Consider the following 19,732-nt stretch of genomic DNA (forward strand, 5'->3'; position numbering starts at 1 on the left):
ACGTAATTGGTATAAGAGAAAAATGAAGAAAAACCAATTTATTGGTTCAACAAAGAGGTAATGAGCCACATTACAGACAGACAATATTTGAATAGAATAGCCAATACTATTTTTGTATTGCATATTATTTTTGGTTACAAATGGCTGCATTATTTACACTGAACAACAGAATATATGAAGTTGAACACTTGGTGCTGCAATGTTCTGAAGGTACAGTCCGGATACCAACAGTTCCCAATAACGTAAAGACTGGAATATAGATTTTTTTTTTTATAAAAGCCCATTAAGCAACTTGCTCAATGGTAATGTCCAAGTTGGCGCGGCCACTCTAAGACCACAGCCTGGCAGTTACAATCCACGACAATACAATTTCTTTCCTTCCCCCCAGCCCAACATCACCCCCACAATCACTAGACTCCGAGACTTCCGCAGCAGTTACAGCGGCAGCAGCTCCTTGAGTTTCTCCCTCGTTGCGTTGGACAGCGATTCGGGAAACCGCACGTGAAACTCGATCACCAAATCGCCCCGCCGTTCCGGCTGCTTTGGCAGTGGCAGTCCTTCTGCCGCTATCCTTCTCTGCGAGCCCGGCTGGATGACGTCCTTGAACACCATCGTGTGGGTCTTCTTATCCAGTGTCGGTATAGACAATGTGCAACCGCATAGGGCCTGGACACAAAAAAAGGAACAGATGGGTTAAGAAACTGACACCAGCTAGCTATCTGTAGTCGCAGACGTACAGCAGGAATAGTCTCTCAACAACTTGCATTTATATAGCGCCGTTAACGTAGTACGCTTCACAGGAGCGTAAATCGAACTAAAATTTGACACCGAGCCACATAAGGAGATATTAGGACAGATGACCAAAAGCTTGGTCAAAGAGGGAGGTATTAAGGAGCATCTTAAAAAGGAGGAAAGAGAGAGACGGAGAGGTTTAGGGAGGGGAATTCTAGAGCATAGGGCCTCGGCAGCTGTTGGCACGGCCGGCAATGGTGGAGCGAAGAAAATCAGGGATAAAAAAAGATAAGCATTGGAGCAGGAGTAGGCCCCACAGCCCCTCGAGCCTGCTCCGCCATTCAATAAGATCATGGCTGATCATCGACCTCAACTCCACTTTCCCGCCCGATCCCCATATCCTTCGATTCCCCTAGAGTCCAAAAATCTATCGCTCTCCGCCTTGAATATACTCGACAACGAAGCATCAACAGCCCTCTGGGGCAGAGAATTCCAAGATTCACCACCCTCTGAGTGAAGAAATTCCTCCTCATCTCAGTCTTAAATGGCTGACCCCTTATCCTGAGACTGTGACCCCTAGTTCTAGACTCTCCAGCCAGGGGCAACAACCTCTCAGCGTCTACCCTGTCAATCCCCCTCTGAAACATATAAGATTCTATGAGATCACCTCTCATTCTTCTAAACTCCAGAGAGTATCGGCCCAATCTACTCAATCTTTCCTCATAGGACAACCCTCTCATCCCAGGAATCAATCTAGTGAACCTTCGTTGCACCGCCTCCAAGGCAAGTATATCCTTCCTTAGGTAAGGAGACCAAAACTGTGCACAGTACCCCAGGTGTGGTCTCACCAGAGCCCTGTACTATTGTAGCAAGACTTCCTTACTCTTATATCCAACTCCCTTGCAATAAAGGCCAACATACCATTTGCCTTCCCAATTGCTTGCTCTACCTGCATGTTAACTTTCTGCGTTTTGTGTACAAGGACACCCAAATCCCTCTGAATATCAACATGTGAATAGCTGAGGCCCAAGCACTGATCCTTGCAGCACCCAAATAGTTACAGCCTGCCAACCTGAAAATGACCCATTTATTCCCTACTGTTTTCTGTCTATTAACCAATCCATGCTACTATATTACACCCAACCCCATGATTCTTAATCTTGTGAAATAACCTTTTATGTAGCACCTTATCAAATGCCTTTTGGAAATCCAAATATACTACATCCACTGGTTCCCCCTTTATCTACCCTGCTAGTTACATCCTCAAAAAACTGTAAAGAATGTCAAACACGATTTCCCTTTCCATAAAACCATGTTGATTCTGCCTAATCATGTTACGATTTTCTAAGTGCCCGGTTACCACTTCCTTAATAATGGATTCCAGTATTTTCCCGATGGCTGATGTCAGGCTAACCCCATTTATCTCACTCCCTCCTTTCTTGAATAGTGGTGTTACATTTGCTACCTTCCAATCCACTGGGACGGTTCCAGAATCTAGGGAACTTTGGAAGACCATAACCAATGCAGCCACTATCTCTGCAGCCACCAGGGATGCGCAAACGGCCAAAACTGGAGCAGCGCAGAGATCTGGGAGGGTTGTAGGGCTAGAGGAGATGAGAGATAGGGAGAGGCGAACCCATAGAGGGATTTAAACAAAAGGATGAGAATTTTAAAAACGAATCGTTTTTTAATATATAATCCAAAGAACGATGCAGCACAGGAGGCCATTCGGCCCATCGTGCCTGTGCCTGCTCTTTGAACGAGCTCTCCAATTAGTCCCACTCCCCCGCTCTTTCCCCACAGCCCTGCAAATCTTTCCCTTTTTAAAGTTCCCTTTTGAAAGTTACTATTGAATCTGCTTCCACCGCCCCTTCAAACAGCGCGTTCCAGATCATCATAACTCGCCGAGTAAAACATTTCTCCTCTCCCCTCCGGTTCTTTTGCCCATTATCTTCAATCCGTGTCCTCTGGTTACCGACCCTCCTGCCACTGGAAACAGTTTCTCCTTATTTACTCCATCAAAACCCCTCCTAATTTTGAACACCTCGATTAAATCTCCTTGTAACCTTTTCTGCTCTAAGGAGAACAACCCCAGCTTCTCTAGTCTCTCCATGCAACTGAAACCTCTCGGTCCTGGTCAAATGTCTCCCCCATCCACCCCCTCCTAATTTTTTTTGGGTGCGCGGCCCATTCAAAGTCTCGTGCACGCGCAAAACTTCACATGCGGGAACGTTGTCCCTGGCACCGTTCTAGTAAACCTGCTCCGCACCCTCTCCGAGGCCTGGACGCCTACACTACTCACAAAGGAGTGCTCACCTCTCGGAGGCTGATCTTTGCTTGGTAGATTATGTCGGACCCATTGCGCTTGAAGACTGCATGTGACTTGTCCTTTAGCACGAAGATGATGTCTGCGGGAATGTTGTGGGCAGTTTCATCTCCTTCCTTGGGGAAGGTGATCTTTGTCCCTTCCTTCCAACCCTTCTTGATTTCGATGGTGAGGATGGTGTCTTCCTGCCTCGACGTGTGCCGGTCTGGGTTCAGACGCTTCCGCCGGATCTTCATCTTCTTCGTGCAGCCGCTGAAAATCTCTTCCAGGGAAACCTTCAGCTCGTGGTTGACGGGAGGGTCCTGCTTTCTGGCGGTCGGCCGCGTTCGGTGAAACCCGGGCACGCCGCCCATGTTGCTCATCCCGCCCATGCCGCCCATCCCGCCCATGCCGCCCATCCCGCCCATGCTGAAGCCACTGAAGGAGCTCAGGGGATCGTCGTCGATCTCCATGTCGTCCTCGCCGTTCCTCTGCCCGAAGAACATATCGAACGGGTTCCTCCCGCCAAAGAACTCGGCAAATACAGCGTGGGGGTCTCCGTGGAATGTGTACTGGAAGCTGGCACCATTGGGACCAGCGGATCCGCCACCCTTTAACCCTAAGACAGAGGGGCAAAAAAAATGGGATTAGTTTTAGAAAACGACCAGCAACGAGAGAGAGAGCGCGTGAGATTTTCAAGTTATCAAGACGGTGAATTCACTGATCCTGACAAGATCGAAGAGCGCACATGGGAGATCGGGCTCCAATACTGTACGCCTTTGAGCACAGGATCAGTTTGGGGTTGGGGGAGAAAATGCAAAGTTGTTAAATTGTCACTCATAATGAAGATCAAGTTCAGCAATTACTAAATCAAAGAATCACAGAAGTTTACAGCAGGGAAGGAGGCCATTCGGCCCATCGTGTCCATGCCGGCCGACAAAGAGCTATCCCGCCTAATCCCACTTTCCAGCTCTTGGTCCGTAGCCCTGCAAGTTCCGGCACTTCAAGTGCATATCCAAGTACTGTTTAAATGTGATGAGGGTTTCTGCCTCTACCACCCTTTCAGGCAGTGAGTTCCAAACCCCCACCGCCCTCTGGGTGAGAAAAATTCTCAACTCCCCTCTAAACCTTCTACCAATTACTTTAAATCTGTGCCCCCTGGTTATTGACCCCTCTGCTGAGGGAAATAGGTCCTTCCTATCCACTCTAGCTGGGCCCCTCATAATTTTACAGACCTCAAAAGAAACAACATTTATAAAGAACCTTTAACAAAGGAAAACTTCCCAAGGCACTTCACAGGATTGTAATAACCAAATACTGACATCGACCCAAAGGCGATATTAGGATGGGCGACTGAAAGCTCGGTCTAAGAGGGAGGTTTTAAGGAGCATCTTAAAAAGGAGAGAGGCGGGGAGGTTTAGGGATGGAATTCCAGAGCTCAGGGCCCAGGCAACAGAAGGCACGGCTGCCAATGGTGGAGCGATTATAATCAGGGATGCTCAAGGGGGCAGAATTAGAGGAGCGCAGATATCTCGGAGGGTTGTGGGGCTGGAGGATTTTAGAGCGAAGGAGGGGTGAGGCCACGGAGGGTTTTGAACAAGAATGAGAATTTTTTTTTTTTTAATTTTTAAAAAAAAATAAATCGAGGGGTTGCCGGACCGGGAGCCAATGTAGGTCAGCGAGCACAGGGGGTGATGGGTAAACGGGACTGGGTGTGAGTTAGGACACGGGGCAGTGAGCACAGGGGGTGATGGGTGAACGGGACTGGGTGCGAGTTAGGACACGGGGCAGTGAGCACAGGGGGTGATGGGTGAACGGGACTGGGTGCGAGTTAGGACACGGGGCAGTGAGCACAGGGGGTGATGGGTGAACGGGACTGGGTGCGAGTTAGGACACGGGGCAGTGAGCACAGGGGGTGATGGGTGAACGGGACTGGGTGCGAGTTAGGACACGGGGCAGTGAGCACAGGGGGTGATGGGTGAACGGGACTGGGTGCGAGTTAGGACACGGGGCAGTGAGCACAGGGGGTGATGGGTGAACGGGACTGGGTGTGAGTTAGGACACGAGGCAGTGAGCACAAGGGGTGGTGGGTGAACGGGACTGGGTGTGAGTTAGGACACGGGGCAGTGAGCACGGACACGGGGCAGTGAGCACAGGGGGTGATGGGTGAACGGGACTGGGTGTGAGTTAGGATATGGGCAGCAGAGTTTTTGGAGGGTGCGAGACAGGCCAGCCAGGAGCGCACTGGAATAAAGAAAAAGACTTGGATTTCTCCAGCGCCTTTCATGACCACCGGACGTCTCAAAGCGCTTTACGGCCAATGAAGTACTTTTTGGGGTGTAGTCACTGTTGTAATGCAAGAATAGTCGAGTCTGGAGGATTTCAGCAGCAGATGGGTGAGGCAGGGGGCGGAGATGGGCGGTTTTACGGAGAGGAAGTAGGTGGTCAGATCTGGCGCCAGAAGTTCATCTCTGGGTCAAACAGAATGCCAAGGTTCAACCAATCAGATTCAGCCTCAGACAATGGCCAGAGGAAGGGGTGGAGTCGGTGACTAGGGAGCAAAGAATATTCCCAGTATTTTACTTTATGTTTGCGTTGGGATGAAGTCGACACTAGACTCTGCAGCAGGACGTCCGGAGCTTTTACCATCGTGGCTTGCCTGCGTACTATGGGAGCCCCGGGACCAAGTTAAAGGTTCAATGGTCCCACTAATTTCTAGACATCTCCAATTCCTGATCCCAACAGATCTCGGCGTTCTGATTTAGCATTTATCCACCAACAGCATTAGGAACGCGCCTTCTGGGCTCACACAGTTCAAACTGGACAACTCACAAGTAGGAAAAAAGGCCGAAGGGTGACCTAATAGAGGTCTTTAAAATTATGAAAGGTTTTGATAGAGTGGATACAGAGAGAGTGTTTCCACTTGTGGGGAAGAGCAAAACTAGAGGCCATCAATATAAGATAGTCACCAAGAAATCCAAGCGGGAATTCAGAAGAAACTTCTTTACCCAGAGAGTGGTGAGAATGTGGAACTCGCTGCCACAGGGAGTGGTTGAGGCGAATAGTATAGATGCATTTAAGGGGAGGCTGGACAAACATCTGAGGGAGAAGGGAATAGAGGGTTACGCTGATAGAGTTAGATGAGGAAAGACGGGAGGAGGCGCGAGTGGAGCATAATCGCCGGCATGGACTGGGTGGGCCGAATGGCCTGTTTCTGTGCTGTATATCCTGTGTAATGAAATGCAAGAACAAATAGGAGTGTTGGAGGACCTAGGCTTGGAGAACCTCCTGTTAGTTGGTGTTGTCTAACTCACTTGTTCTTCATTCTCAAGTTGCATCACTGAACAGTTAAATAAAACAAGCGATGGTGTTACGCATCAGCTGATGACGATCTGGGACCAGCTAAGCTTCAAGCGGCGAAGACCCACGGTAAATCGGACTGCTGCCCTTCGATGTCAGGCACGCTGAAGGATATCGGAGTGCACTTGTGGTCTTTTCCTCCCCTCCTCTTAAGGTGAGGAGTCTTGCCAGGATACAGCACCACAGGCACCAACAACCTGCTGGTCATCCTTCACAGGTGAGCCCAATATTGGCAAGCTATTCCTCCGGGCGGGGGGGGGGGCAGGAGGAGAAGAGGTGCCACCTGATGGCCAGGTGCACTTTCCAGCAGGGTTCAAGGGCAGAACCTTAAAATTATGAGCTCGGCCGTTCAGGGGTGATGTCAGGCAGCACTTCAGTAAAGTCGTCTTACTCCAATTATATAGGGCCTTGGTGAGACCACGCCTGGAGTACTGTGTACAATTTTGGTCTCCTCACTTAAGGAAGGATATACTTGCCATAGAGGGAGTGCAACAAAGGTTCACGAGATTGATTCCTGGAATGGCAGGACTGTCGTATGAGAAGAGATTGAGTAAACTAGGCCTGTATTCTCTTGAATTCAGAAGAATGAGAGGGGATCTCATTGAAGTATACAAAATGATTACAGGGCTTGATAGGGTGGATGCTGGGAGAATGTTTCCCTTGGCTGGGGAGTCTAGAACCCGGGGCCACGGCCTCAGGATAAAGGGTCGGCCATTCAAGACTGAGATGAGAAGAAATTTCTTCACACAGGGTGGTGAATCTTTGGAATTCTCTACCCCAGAGGGCTGTGGAGGCTCAGTCATTGGGTATATTCAAAACAGAAGTCGATAGATTTCTGACTAGTAAGGGCATCAATGGATATGGCGATAGGGCCAGTGAATGGAGTTGAGGCAGAAGATCAGCCATGATCTCATTGAATAGTGGAGCAGGCTCGAAGGGCCGAATGGCCGACTGCTGCTCCTATTTCTTATGTTATGTTCACACAAAGGGTTAGTGGAAATCTGGAACTCTCTCCCCCCAAAAAGCTCCTGAGGCTGAAGGGGTGGGGTCAATTGAAAATGGCAAAACTGAGATTGATTGATTTTTGTTAGGGATATGGAACTAGGGCGGGTCGATGGGAGTTAAGATACGGATCAGCCACGATCTAAATGAATTGCGCAACAGGCTCGAGGGGCTGAATGGCCTCCTCCTGTTCCCAAGCAACGCTCCCGCTAAGCTGCGTGACCGCACGGCAGTCTGGCGGTCCCACACAGGCCACTCACCAGCTTTTAAATGGGAAAAACCGCGCATGCGCAGAAATGTGAATGAGCCGCGCGGCCCCCCCCCCCCCCCAAAAAAATTAGAGGGAACGTTACACAGATCCCTGAAGGCAGCAGGACAGGTAGACAAGGTGGTTAAAAAGGCATATGGGATACTTGCCTTCATTAGCCGAGGCATAGAATATAAGAGCAGGGAGGTTATGATGCAGCTGTACAAAACGCGAGTTAGGCCACAGCTGGAATACTGTGTGCAGTTCTGGTCGCCACACTATAGGAAGGATGTGATTGCAATGGAGAGAGTGCAGAGGAGATTCACCAGGATGTTACCTGGGCTGGAGCGTTTCAGCTATGAAGAGAGACTGGACAGGCTGGGGTGGTTTTCCTTAGAGCAGAGAAGGCTGAGGGGGGACCTGATTGAGGTGTACAAAATTATGAGGGGCATAAATAGGGTGGATAGAAAGGAACTTTTCCCCTTAGTAGACGGGTCAATAACCAGGGGGCATAGTTTCAAGGTAAGGGGCAGGAGGTTTAGAGGGGATTTGAGGAAAAACTTTTTCACCCAGAGGGTGGTTGGAATCTGGAACTCACTGCCTGAAAGGGTGGTAGAGGCAGGAACCCTCACAACATTCAAGAAGCATTTACATGAGCACTTGAAAGGCCATAGCATACAAGGCTACAGACCAAGTGCTGGAAAATGGGATTAGGACAGGGCTTGATGGGCGGCGTGGACACGATGGGCCGAAGGGCCTCTTTCTGTGCTGTATAACTCTATGACTAACATTGTTCCCAAGGGTTGCCCTTAGCACACAGACTGGAGATGAACGTTGTACCGTGTCAGGTGCAGTACACACTGAACATCCTGGTAGTTTCATGTGCGCTGACTTGTAACTGTGAAAGCAGGGAGCTTGAGTGAAAGAGTTACGATTACAATATTACTGTAGCGAGAGGGAAGTTATTCACACAGATTCAGCAGATGTTGACTAGAGCCTTCTCTGAAACAAGGAAGCCGTTTTCTTTTTGTTCCCGAGTGCTGACCAGCACTGGACACAATGATTCATCAGCACCCAACAATGAAGAGGATGCCCATTCAAAAAAGAGGCGCTGGTGCAGGCAAAGCCCGTGGATAAGGCCCCTGATAGCAGAGTGGGGAAATGCAACGCCTGCGGTGCTCGAAAGTCAGAGACCAGGAAAGTTTGCAGGTTTGATCTCAGGTCAGTGCACAGGTGGCCAATCTCAGCCAGTGCGGCATTAAGAGCTCTGCAATTGGCTACGGCCACTCTGGGGCTGGGGGGGGGGGGGGGGGGGGTCGGGGGAAAAGAGTCAAAGAAAGGAAGCTTGCATTTTTATACCGCCTTTCACGCCCTCAGGAAAGTGCTTTGTAGCCAAAGTACTTTTGAATGTAGCTGAAGGCACGGCCGCCAACGGTGAAGCGATGAAAATTGGCAAGAATTGGAGGAGCACAGAGATCGGAGGGTTGTGGGGCTGGAGAAAGTTGCAATGATAAGGAGGGGCAAGACCACAAGGATGAGAATTTATTTTTTTAAATATCAAGGCGTTGCTGAACCGGGAGCCAATGTAGGTCAGCGAGCACAGGGGTGATGGGAGAGTTAGGATACAGTGAGGAATATTCACCCCAATTGTCCAGGATGAGAAGATTTAAGCCTAGTTTCTTTATTAGAAAATATTTTTGCTCCCACTATTTTAGGTGGCAACCTGCTTTTACCAGAGCCAATCCTTTAGAGTTATTGAGTTCAGTGGTGAGCAGTACTTAATGTTATGTTTTCATTGACCCAGAGTATTTGTGTATTTGCCACTTCGTTTGCATATAAAAAAATAGGAGCAGGAGGTCGTCATACAGCCCCTCGAGCCTGCTCCGCCATTCAATATCATAAGATCCAGATCAGGGACAGAAGACAGAACACATCCTCCCTAATCAGGAGGGAAAGGAATAGCTGGAAGCCACAAGATAATTGGTGAATGAGGAAGGCCATTCGGCCCATCTTAATTCATTCATCCAGAAACACCCAACAATCCTCCTAACCCACCCTCCTTGCAGCATCGAATTGTTTCTCAGAGGAGTCCAGTTTTTAAGAGCTGTACTACTCCATCTGGCATCCATTCCAAGCATTGGACACTGAAGGAGAACCGCTCCGTATCAATCCATCAAGAAGGTCGTGGGTTCAAGTCCCACTCCACGAACTTGAGCACAAAGTCTAAGCTGACATTCCCAGTGTAGTACTGAGGGAGCGCCGCACTGTCGGAGGGGCAGTACTGAGGGAGCGCCGCACTGTCGGAGGGGCAGTGCTGAGGGAGCGCCGCACTGTCGGAGGGGCCGTCTTTAGGATGAGACGTTAAACCGAGGCCCTGTCTGCTCTCTCAGGTGGACGTAAAAGATCCCATGGCCACTATTTTGAAGAAGAGCAGGGGAGTTCTCCCCGGTGTCCTGGGGCCAATATTTATCCCTCAACCAACATCACTAAAACAGATTATCTGGTTATCACATTGCTGTTTGTGGGAGCTTGCTGTGCGCAAATTGGCTGCCGCATTTCCTACATTACAACAGTGACTACACTCCAAAAGTACTTCATTGGCTGTAAAGCGCTCTGGGACGTCCGGTTGTCCTGAAAGGCGCTATAGAAATGCGAGTCTCTCTTTCTTTAAAAAGGTTGTAGCAATTTCTTTTGTCTGCTATTTTAAGAGGTGTTAACCCATTTATTTTGGGTGGGTTAATGTCTGCACACAAGACCACCTGATACAATGGTATTAAGCACTCAAATATCATACAATATAACTTCCAGGCTAGTCTGTGACATCCAGTAAGTTTTACTTCACGAGAGAGAGAACAGAGCAGATTAAAGTACCAAGATATTTTTTTTAAGAATCAAAAAAGGAGTTAATCTTATTTGGTACCTTCACTAATATTCAGTAAAGTGTTAACATTGGGTGTATTAAATTCATACCGTGTTCACTCAAACTAGATCGAGTTACATTGCGTGTACTCTCCAGAGGCTTAAGCACACAATCCAGGCCGCACTGTCGGAGGGGCAGTGCTGAGGGAGCGCCGCACTGTCGGAGGGGCAGTGCTGAGGGAGCGCCGCACTGTCGGAGGGGCAGTGCTGAGGGAGCGCCGCACTGTCGGAGGAGCAGTGCTGAGGGAGCGCCGCACTGTCGGAGGGGCAGTGCTGAGGGAGCGCCGCACTGTCGGAGGGGCAGTGCTGAGGGAGCGCCGCACTGTCGGAGGGGCAGTGCTGAGGGAGCGCCGCACTGTCGGAGGGGCAGTGCTGAGGGAGCGCCGCACTGTCGGAGGGGCAGTGCTGAGGGAGCGCCGCACTGTCGGAGGGGCAGTGCTGAGGGAGCGCCGCACTGTCGGAGGGGCAGTGCTGAGGGAGCGCCGCACTGTCGGAGGTGCCGTTTTTTGGATGAGACGTTAAACCGAGGCCTCGTCTGCCCGCTGTAAAAGATCTCTTGGCACTATTTTGAAGAATAATGCGCGGCCATTCGGTCCAACTGGTCCCAGCCGGTGTTTCTGCTCCACACGAGCCTCCTCACACCCTATCAGCAGATCCTTCTATTCCTTTCTCCCTCATGTGTTTAAACCGAGCTTCCCCTTAAATGCATCTATACTATTCGCCTCACCACTCCCTGTGGTAGCGAGTTCCACATTCTCACCACTCTCTGGGTGAAGAAGTTTCTCCTGAATTCCCTATTCGGTTTATTAGTGACCGTCTTATATTTATGGCCATTGGTTTTGGAATCCCCCACAAGGTGAAACATCTTCTCCACACCTACCCTATCGAAATCATAATTTTAAAGACCTCGATCAGGTCACCCCTCAACCTTCTCTTTTCGAGAGTAAAGAGCCCCAGCCTGTTCAATCTCTCCTGATAGTTCTAACCTCCCAATTCCTGCACCATCCTTGTGAATCTTTTTTGTATTTTTGCCTCGAAATCCTTTTTAGAACAAACGGTGAAAAGTATCCAGATTCTGTCCTTCCAAACATGGGTCATGTCGAGATTACTTGAGTTGTATAACAATGAGGTGAAGAGCAACTTAGAGAACGAGCGTCCAAGCTTTTTGTTTTCATGGGTCGTATAGGCATGGACTATATAAATCCATTGTCCGATTTAGGATTGATCCGCCAATGAGGGAACACTAAAAACAGCTTCCCGTCCAAGTCTCCAACCAATATGTACATTCTGATGGCTTATTTTATTAGAGGGTAAATCCCCCCCCACTCACCCACCCGAGACTCCAAACACAGCAAATTAAGAACAAACCATTCCCATAAAATTACGGAGTCACAAATAGGTCCAGGCGGAATAGCCGGAGGTCATGATTTGCATATCGCTCCTGGTTCACGGTCGATCACACACGAAGCACGTTAGCTCAACAATGAAGCAAGTACAATATTTCACACAGCGCCAGGATACCAATAGTCGAAACCCGGTGCGGACAAGGAGGTTTCAGGGTGGGATTAAATCCTCCTTTTCTTTCTTACCTTCCTCTCCATATTGGTCGTAAACCTCCCGTTTCTTGGGGTCACTCAGTACATCGTAAGCCTCGGCAATTTCCTTGAACTTCTCCTCTGCGTCCGGAGATTTGTTCTTGTCGGGATGGTACTTCAGGGCGAGCTTTCTATACGCCTTCTTGATTTCATCATCTGCTGTTCCTTTATTAATGCCCAGGATTTTATAATAATCCTTCCCCATTTTAATCCTAAAGGCAGAAAGAGATCATTCAAAAATAGTTCAGCATTCAAAGCCCACTCTCAGGACCTCAGGAATATCCCGTCTCCCCCGCCCCGCCATTTGCTTCTCGGCTCTACCAAGGCAGCCAAACACAATGGGCTACAGTTCCGCCGAGCACCCACTTGCACCTGGTCATTTTCTTCACATGCAAGCCTAGAGAGTGGGTGTTGTTAGGTAGGCGTCAGCCGTGGCTCAGTGGGCAGCACGTCCATCTGAGTCAGAAGGTTGTGGGTTCAAGTCCCACTCCAGAAACTTAAACACATAATCCAGGCCGACACTCCCAGTGCAGTGCTGAGGGAGGGCTGCACTGTCGGAGGTGCCGTCTTTTGGATGAGACGTTACCGAGGCCCCGTCTGCTCTCTGTAAAAGATCCCATGGCACTATCTTGAAGAAGAGCAGGGGAGTTCTCCCCGGTGTCCTACCCAATATTTATCCCTCAACCAACATCACTAAAACAGATTATCTGGTCATTATCACATTGCTGTTTGCGGGAGCTTGCTGTGCGCAAATTGGCTGCCGCGTTTCCAGCATTACTGCAGTAACTACACTTCAAAAAGTATTTCATTGGCTGTGAAGCACTTTGGGACATCCTGAGGTTGTGAAAGGCGCTATAGAAATGCAAGTCTTTTTTATATTTCATCTAATGTGAGGATCTGCCATTTCAGCAAGGGACCAGAACAGGATCAGCGTCTCCCGGCCAATCCCCTCCTTCGGAGAAGGGGGTCACGCGATCGCAGTCAGAATGGGAGAAGCCGGACTGATCGTTCCCCTCCCTAGTCCCGGCGCTCTGAGGCTAACTGGAACACTCTTGCTGCTGTCCTGGCTCAGATCAGCTAACACAGCACAGATCAGGAATCAAACCTGGGACCTTCTGGTGCGAGTGGCTCAGTGCCACTCCAGGTGGAACCTTTACTCAGCAAACTATTGGGAAGGCCCATTCAGCCCAACTGGTCCGTGCCGGTGTTAATGCTCCACACCAGCCTCCTCCCACCCCTCTTCATCTCACCCCTATCAACATATCCTTCTATTCTTTCCTCCCTCATGTGTTTATCGAGCTTCCCCTTAAATGCATCTGTGTTATTCGCCTCAACCACTCCCTGTGGCAGCGAGTTCCACATTCTCACCACTCTCTGGGTAAAGAAGTTTCTTCTGAATTCCTCAGTGACTCTCTTATATTTATGACCCCTATTTGGTCTCCCCCCACAACATCTTCTCTACATCTACCTTATCAAATCCTTTCATAATCTTATAGACCTCGATCAGGTCACCCCTCGGCCTTCTCTTTTCTAGAGACAAGAGCCCCAGCCTGTTCAATCTCTCCTGATAGGTAGAACCTCCCGGTCCTGGCATCATCCTTGTAAATCATCTTTGCACCTTCTCCAGTTTCATTTTTGTTTCTACTACTGCAGTTTCTACCCCCCCCCCCCCCAACCGCCCCCTCCAGTTCTGGGTAGATTAAAAGCACCGGCATATAAAAACGATTCATCCAGTATACTCTTTTGCCTGACCACTACTCTTGTTCCTTTACACCATTCTAGAAATTCCTCTGACAGGCAACCACTTGAACATTGACGATAGCAAAAGCCTGCAGAATAACTGGTTCTGTCACATGTACGACCACTTACACTTTCATTTTACGCCCAGCACTGTACATGGATATAACTGACATTCAAACAGTGATAACTACACCGTGCATGTCTCGCCCCTCTTTTGCAAGCTCCCTGCAATATGGCTCTTAATTATGAGGCAGAGGATTAGCTCAATCATCTCACGGCTGTTTGTGGGTCTAGACTAGGGCAAAAGAACTCAACAGCAAGTCAAGTGGCGTGAGCAGGACGTTAAGATTTTTTCGTAAGATATGGATACTTGCCGATCTCCTGTGGCGCTGCACATGGGAACTCAAGACCAAGTGTGAGCTGAGCTTCGGGGGGGGGGGGGGGGGGGGGGGGCGGGGGTTAGGGAATATTTGGGCCACGGCGTGTGTGTTATTCAGGAAAACCTACGTCAACATTCAAGATTAGGTTGGCTAGGTGGATGAAGGAACAAAGGTTGAAGGGATATGGGAACAGGGTCATTAGGAGTTGTTTGTTCCCAGGGCAGGGTAAAGGCCAACATGGACTTGTTGGGCCGAATGGCCTGTTCCGGAGTGTTGGAAGAGCTAGGTGTCAGCACTCCCAGTATCTGCAACAGTTTTCTTGGGGTCTCGGTTTAACGTCTCGTCCAAAAGACGGCCCCTCCGACAGTGCGGCGCTCCCTCAGCACTGCCCCTCCGACAGTGCGGCGCTCCCTCAGTACTGCCCCTCCGACAGTGCGGCGCTCCCTCAGCACTGCCCCTCCGACAGTGCGGCGCTCCCTCAGTACTGCCCCTCCGACAGTGCGGCGCTCCCTCAGCACTGCACTGGGAGTGTCAGCCTAGATTTTTGTGCTCGAGTCTCTGGAGTGGGACTTGAACCCACAACCTTCTGACTCAGACGAGAGAGCTGCGCACTGAGCCAGGGTAAACTAATAGATTCGGCAACTATAGCACTTTCTCTTCCTCTGGGTTCGTGACAGCCTTCAGGGTGGGAGTGTGCCAATATTTGCAGGGAATATCCACATAGAACATTTGAAAACTATACCCAAATATACTATCTCTAACTGTACCAAGCAACAGATAACAGTCGCTGTGTCAGACTAAGTATAGGGATCTCTCAATTATCCACCAATTTTAATATTCCCCCCCCCCCCCAAAGCCAGGGGCAGTATTGCAGATAACCGAGATTATATTGTACGCGATCCCATCAGGTAGGTACAGTATTTAACAGTGTGCTGCATCTCACTCGCTGCAAAGTAGGGCAGTCCTGTCTGTGCTAACCCCATTATACACAACAGATAACAAGGCCATTGCTTACTTCACATTGCAAAGAGTCTCCCGTGAAAGGAAGAATAGTGCATGCATCACAGAAAGCGGGTTAAACTTTAGGCAGGAGGTTACACAATACCCTCCATACAAGAGCTAGCTGAAAGTTTGACTACATTTTAATGTTTGTGATCAACAAAATTTCAAACTAGCAGCCACCGATTGCTCACCACGCCAGTAACTAATTTATATAGGCCAGAAGAACGCAAGTTCTGGCCTCTTGTGCATCCCCCGGTTTCAATCGCTCTACCATTGACGGCCGTGCCTTCAGCTGTCTGGGCCCCCGAGCTCTGGAATTCCCTCCCTTAACCTCTCCGCCTCTCTCTCCTCCTTTAAGACGCTCCTTAAAACCGACCTCTTTGACCAAGTCTATGTGATTCGGTGTCAAATTTTGTTCGATAACACTCCTGTGAAGCACATTGGGATGTTAAAGGCGCTATAGGAATGCAAGTTATTGTTGTTGAAGCAGAAGAAATAAATATTTTCAGCCTTCGGATTACACACGAACAGGGATGAGAAAAGGGCCATTCAGCCCACCAACTTCCATTGCTCTAGTACCCAAACTCTCCCATTATAGTATCTACTTGTATTCCCAGCATCCCCAATACTTTTACCTCGACTGCCCAATTAGGCAAACTATTGAAGAAGGGTTCGACCCGAAACATCAACTCAAATTTCTCTCCACGGATGTTGCCTGACCTGCTGAGTTTTTCCAGCATTTTCTGTTGTTATTGCAGCCATTTAATCACTGACGAGTAAAAATTTTCTTCAAATTTACATTACCTGGTCGCTTCCCGGCTCCACTCCTGCCTCTCCAGCACTTGTTCCGAGACCCTCTGATCCAGTCCTGACCCGGCCATAGCATCGAGACCGCCGCTACCCTGTGTTACTGAGGATCATTGACACTTCCTGCCCTCCACAACCTCCCCTGCCCTACCACACGCTTCCAATCTGTTCCACTGCCCCCACCCCACTCTCTAGACTACAGACCTCGTGTTCCCCTCTTTCTGCAGAGCTCAGCCCTTCTATCCCTCCTTTCACACGAGTCAAGAGAGCCCCATGAAACATTAATGGCACAAATTGTACGGTTGGAGTCACGACACCTCCTTGCAGGTGGTGAATGCTCCAAATACAAACCTGCAATGGGAGTGGAGAGACTGGTTCACTGTACTTGGCAGGAAGCACTCTGCAACCTTCTGTTGCTGGTGTGATAGACCCAGTGAAAGTACAGACGAGGAGGGCAAAACACCACCTTGCATTTTCATAGCACATTTAACGTAGTAAAACGTCCAAAGGCCCTTCACAGGAGCGTTATCGAACAAACTTTGACACCGAGCCACAGAAAGAGATAACAGGACAGAGGACCAAAAGCTTAATCAAAGAAGTAGGTTTTAAGGAGCATCTTAAAGTGGGAGGGGGGGGGCGGAGGGGTTTAGGGAGGGAATTCCAGAGTTTAGGGCCTCGGTAGCTGAAGGCACGGCCGCCAATGGTGGAGTGATTATAATCAGGGATGCTCAAGAGGCCAGAATTGGAGGAGCGCAGATATCTCAGAGGATTGTAGGGCTGGAGGAGGTTAAAGAGATAGGGAGGTGGCGAGGGCCATGGAGGGATTTGAAAACAAGGATGACGATTTTAGAATTGAATAGTTGTCAGGCTGGGAGCCAGCAAAGGCGAGCAGGAAAAGGGGTGATATGGGTGAACGAGATTTGGAGCGAGTTGAGATATGGGGACATCAGAGTTTTGGGACGAGCACAATCTTATGTAGGGTGGAAGACAGGAGGTTGCATAGGAGAGCGTTGGAATGGTCAAGTCTGGAGGTAACAAAGGGATGGATGAGGGTTTCCGCAGCAGATGAGCAGAGGCAGTTTAACCTTCACCCCCACAAAATTGGCTTGGAAACTCAGTTGAGCCGCAACTGGCAACATTTAGATGGGAAAAATGTCCCCCCCAAGCACGTCTTCACATGAAAATGTGGAGGGATTTTTTTTTTGGCGGGGGGGGGGGGGTGTGTGGTGGGGAATACAAATAAATACTTTCATTTCGACGGCGCCTTTCACGACCACCGGACCTCCCAAAGCGCTTTACAGCCAATGAAGTCATTCTGAAGTGTGGTCACTGTTGTAATGCAGAAATCTCACAGCTGATTCAGTACCAGGTCCCTCCACTACCTGGGGGGATGGTGCCCAGATCCCACCCACCAAAGGGGTGGGAGATCTTTTAACCCAGCCCCAAAGACCTGGGAGCTCCTGCTAAAAAAAATGCAAAATATATATTTTTTTAAATACCTGTTCTCAGCAGATTTGTATGGGACTCACCTTTTGCTTATGGTCTGCTTCCTTGACCCCTCCCTCCCCATCCCTTATTTCCCTCTGCACCCTTTTCAAAACATAATATTAATAAAACACACACACATTATATATATAAATAAATATTGCCCTCCAAGTGTGCCTCACAGGGCCCTGTCACAATGGGGGAGCCAGTGAAACACACAGCAGCCCATCTCCACACTAACAGGCTGGGTGGACACACCTCGCCCCCCTTCAAGCCACACCAGGGGAAATGTATCCAAATGACACCTTCAGAAGGTGCAACCCCCCCAAAAAACAGATACAAGCGGATTGTATCGAATTGCCGGGGATCTCCCTCCCGGGGACACACTGTGTCCGCCTCACACCGCAAGCTCGTCAATGTATTCATTACCGGCCCACGATCGCTCTCTCCTCTCCTCTCCTCTCCTCTCCTCTTCTCTCTCTCTCTCCGGCTCTCCCGCAACACTTTCAACAAATTGCTCGAACTTTCAGGAACATTCCATCCCTCGTCACTTCCCTCCTCCCTCCAGGCCCCGCCCCCCAAGGGGCGCGGCTAAATGTGACAGCTCGTCGCCTAGCAACCCATTCAGCTGCCTCTGATCAAGCGAATGAAAGTCTCGCATTTCTATAGAATGAGAGTCTTAATAAATTTCTATAGAATGAAAGTCTTACATTTCTATAGAATGAAAGTCTCGCATTTCTATAGAATGAAAGTCTTAAATTTCTATAGAATGAAAGTCTTAATAAATTTCTATAGAATGAAAGTCTTGCATTTCTATAGAATGAAAGTCTTAAATTTATATAGAATGAAAGTCTCGCATTTCTATAGAATGAAAGTCTCGCATTTCTATAGAATGAAAGTCTTAAATTTCTATAGAATGAAAGTCTTAATAAATTTATATAGAATGAAAGTCTTGCATTTCTATAGAATGAAAGTCTTAAATTTATATAGAATGAAAGTCTCGCATTTCTATAGAATGAAAGTCTTACATTTCTATAGAATGAGAGTCTCGCATTTCTATAGAATGAAAGTCTTACATTTCTATAGAATGAAAGTCTCGCATTTCTATAGAATGAAAGTCTCGCATTTCTATAGAATGAAAGTCTTAAATTTCTATAGAATGAAAGTCTTGCATTTCTATAGAATGAAAGTCTCGCATTTCTATAGAATGAAAGTCTTACATTTCTATAGAATGAAAGTCTCGCATTGCTATAGAATGAAAGTCTCGCATTTCTATAGAATGAAAGTCTTAAATTTCTATAGAATGAAAGTCTTGCATTTCTATAGAATGAAAGTCTCGCATTTCTATAGAATGAAAGTCTCGCATTTCTATAGCGCCTTGCTTCACCTCAGGACGTTCCAAAGTGCTGTGCAGCCAATTGAGTACTTTTTTTGGAAGTGTCGTCACTGTTGTCTCTTCTTAGGCAGTCTCTCGGAACCGAGGATGACTTGCTTCCACATTAAAAATGAGTTCTCAGGTGACTGATGAGTCCAGTGCGGGACCTACAGTCTCTGTCACAGGTGGGGCAGACGGCGGGTGGGTGGGGTGCTTGGGGTGACGTGTGCTCCTTGGAGAAAGGAGAAACTGTTTCCAGTGGCAGGAGGGTCGGTAACCAGAGGACACAGATTGAAGGTCACTGGCGAAAGTACCAGAGGGGAGATGAGGAGTTTTTTTTTACGCAGCGAGTTGTTGTGATCTGGAACGCGCTGCCTGAAAGGGCGGTGGAAGCAGATTCAATAGTAACTTTCAAAAGGGAATTGGATAAATAATTGAAAAGGGAAAATTTGCAGGGCTCCGGGGAAAGAGCAGGGGGGCAGTGGGACTAATGGGAGAGCTCTTTCAAAGAGCCGGCACAGGCACGATGGGCCGAATGGCCTCCTCCTGTGCTGTACGATTCTATGGTTTCATTGAAGTGGCTTGGTCTAACTCAGCATTAAACATTCCAGAGCTGGGTTCATCTGGACAGGAAATACTGGAAATACACAGCTGGTCTGTCAGCCAGAGAAACAGAAACAGAACTTTCTGGAAATACAAAATGGCTCAGCATTTGAAAGGACATCCTTTTTGATTTGTGTCCCTTTCAAATCTGCTTCTCCACTCCCCCCCCTTCCCCCACAC

At 48.7% G+C, this 19,732-nt stretch overlaps 1 protein-coding gene across 1 annotated transcript; it reads right to left on the reverse strand.

Annotated features, from left to right (window-relative positions):
• Positions 1 to 12: 12 nt before the first annotated feature.
• On the reverse strand, positions 13 to 18,151 carry LOC147097740 (dnaJ homolog subfamily B member 1-like). The gene is made up of 4 exons (XM_085971792.1): positions 18,004 to 18,151; positions 12,155 to 12,372; positions 3,049 to 3,656; positions 13 to 666 (listed from the first exon to the last, which is right to left on the reverse strand). The coding sequence occupies exons 2-4, from the start codon at positions 12,363 to 12,365 to the stop codon at positions 436 to 438; spliced, it is 1,050 nt and encodes a 349-aa protein (XP_085827918.1). The 5' UTR covers positions 12,366 to 12,372; positions 18,004 to 18,151; the 3' UTR covers positions 13 to 435.
• Between the last annotated feature and the right edge of the window lie 1,581 nt (positions 18,152 to 19,732).

This window comes from Somniosus microcephalus, chromosome 31 (genome assembly GCF_052327205.1).
Source record: "Somniosus microcephalus isolate GS21.2 chromosome 31, FLI_Smic_1.0, whole genome shotgun sequence".
In the NCBI taxonomy this organism is placed as follows: Eukaryota; Metazoa; Chordata; class Chondrichthyes; order Squaliformes; family Somniosidae; genus Somniosus; species Somniosus microcephalus.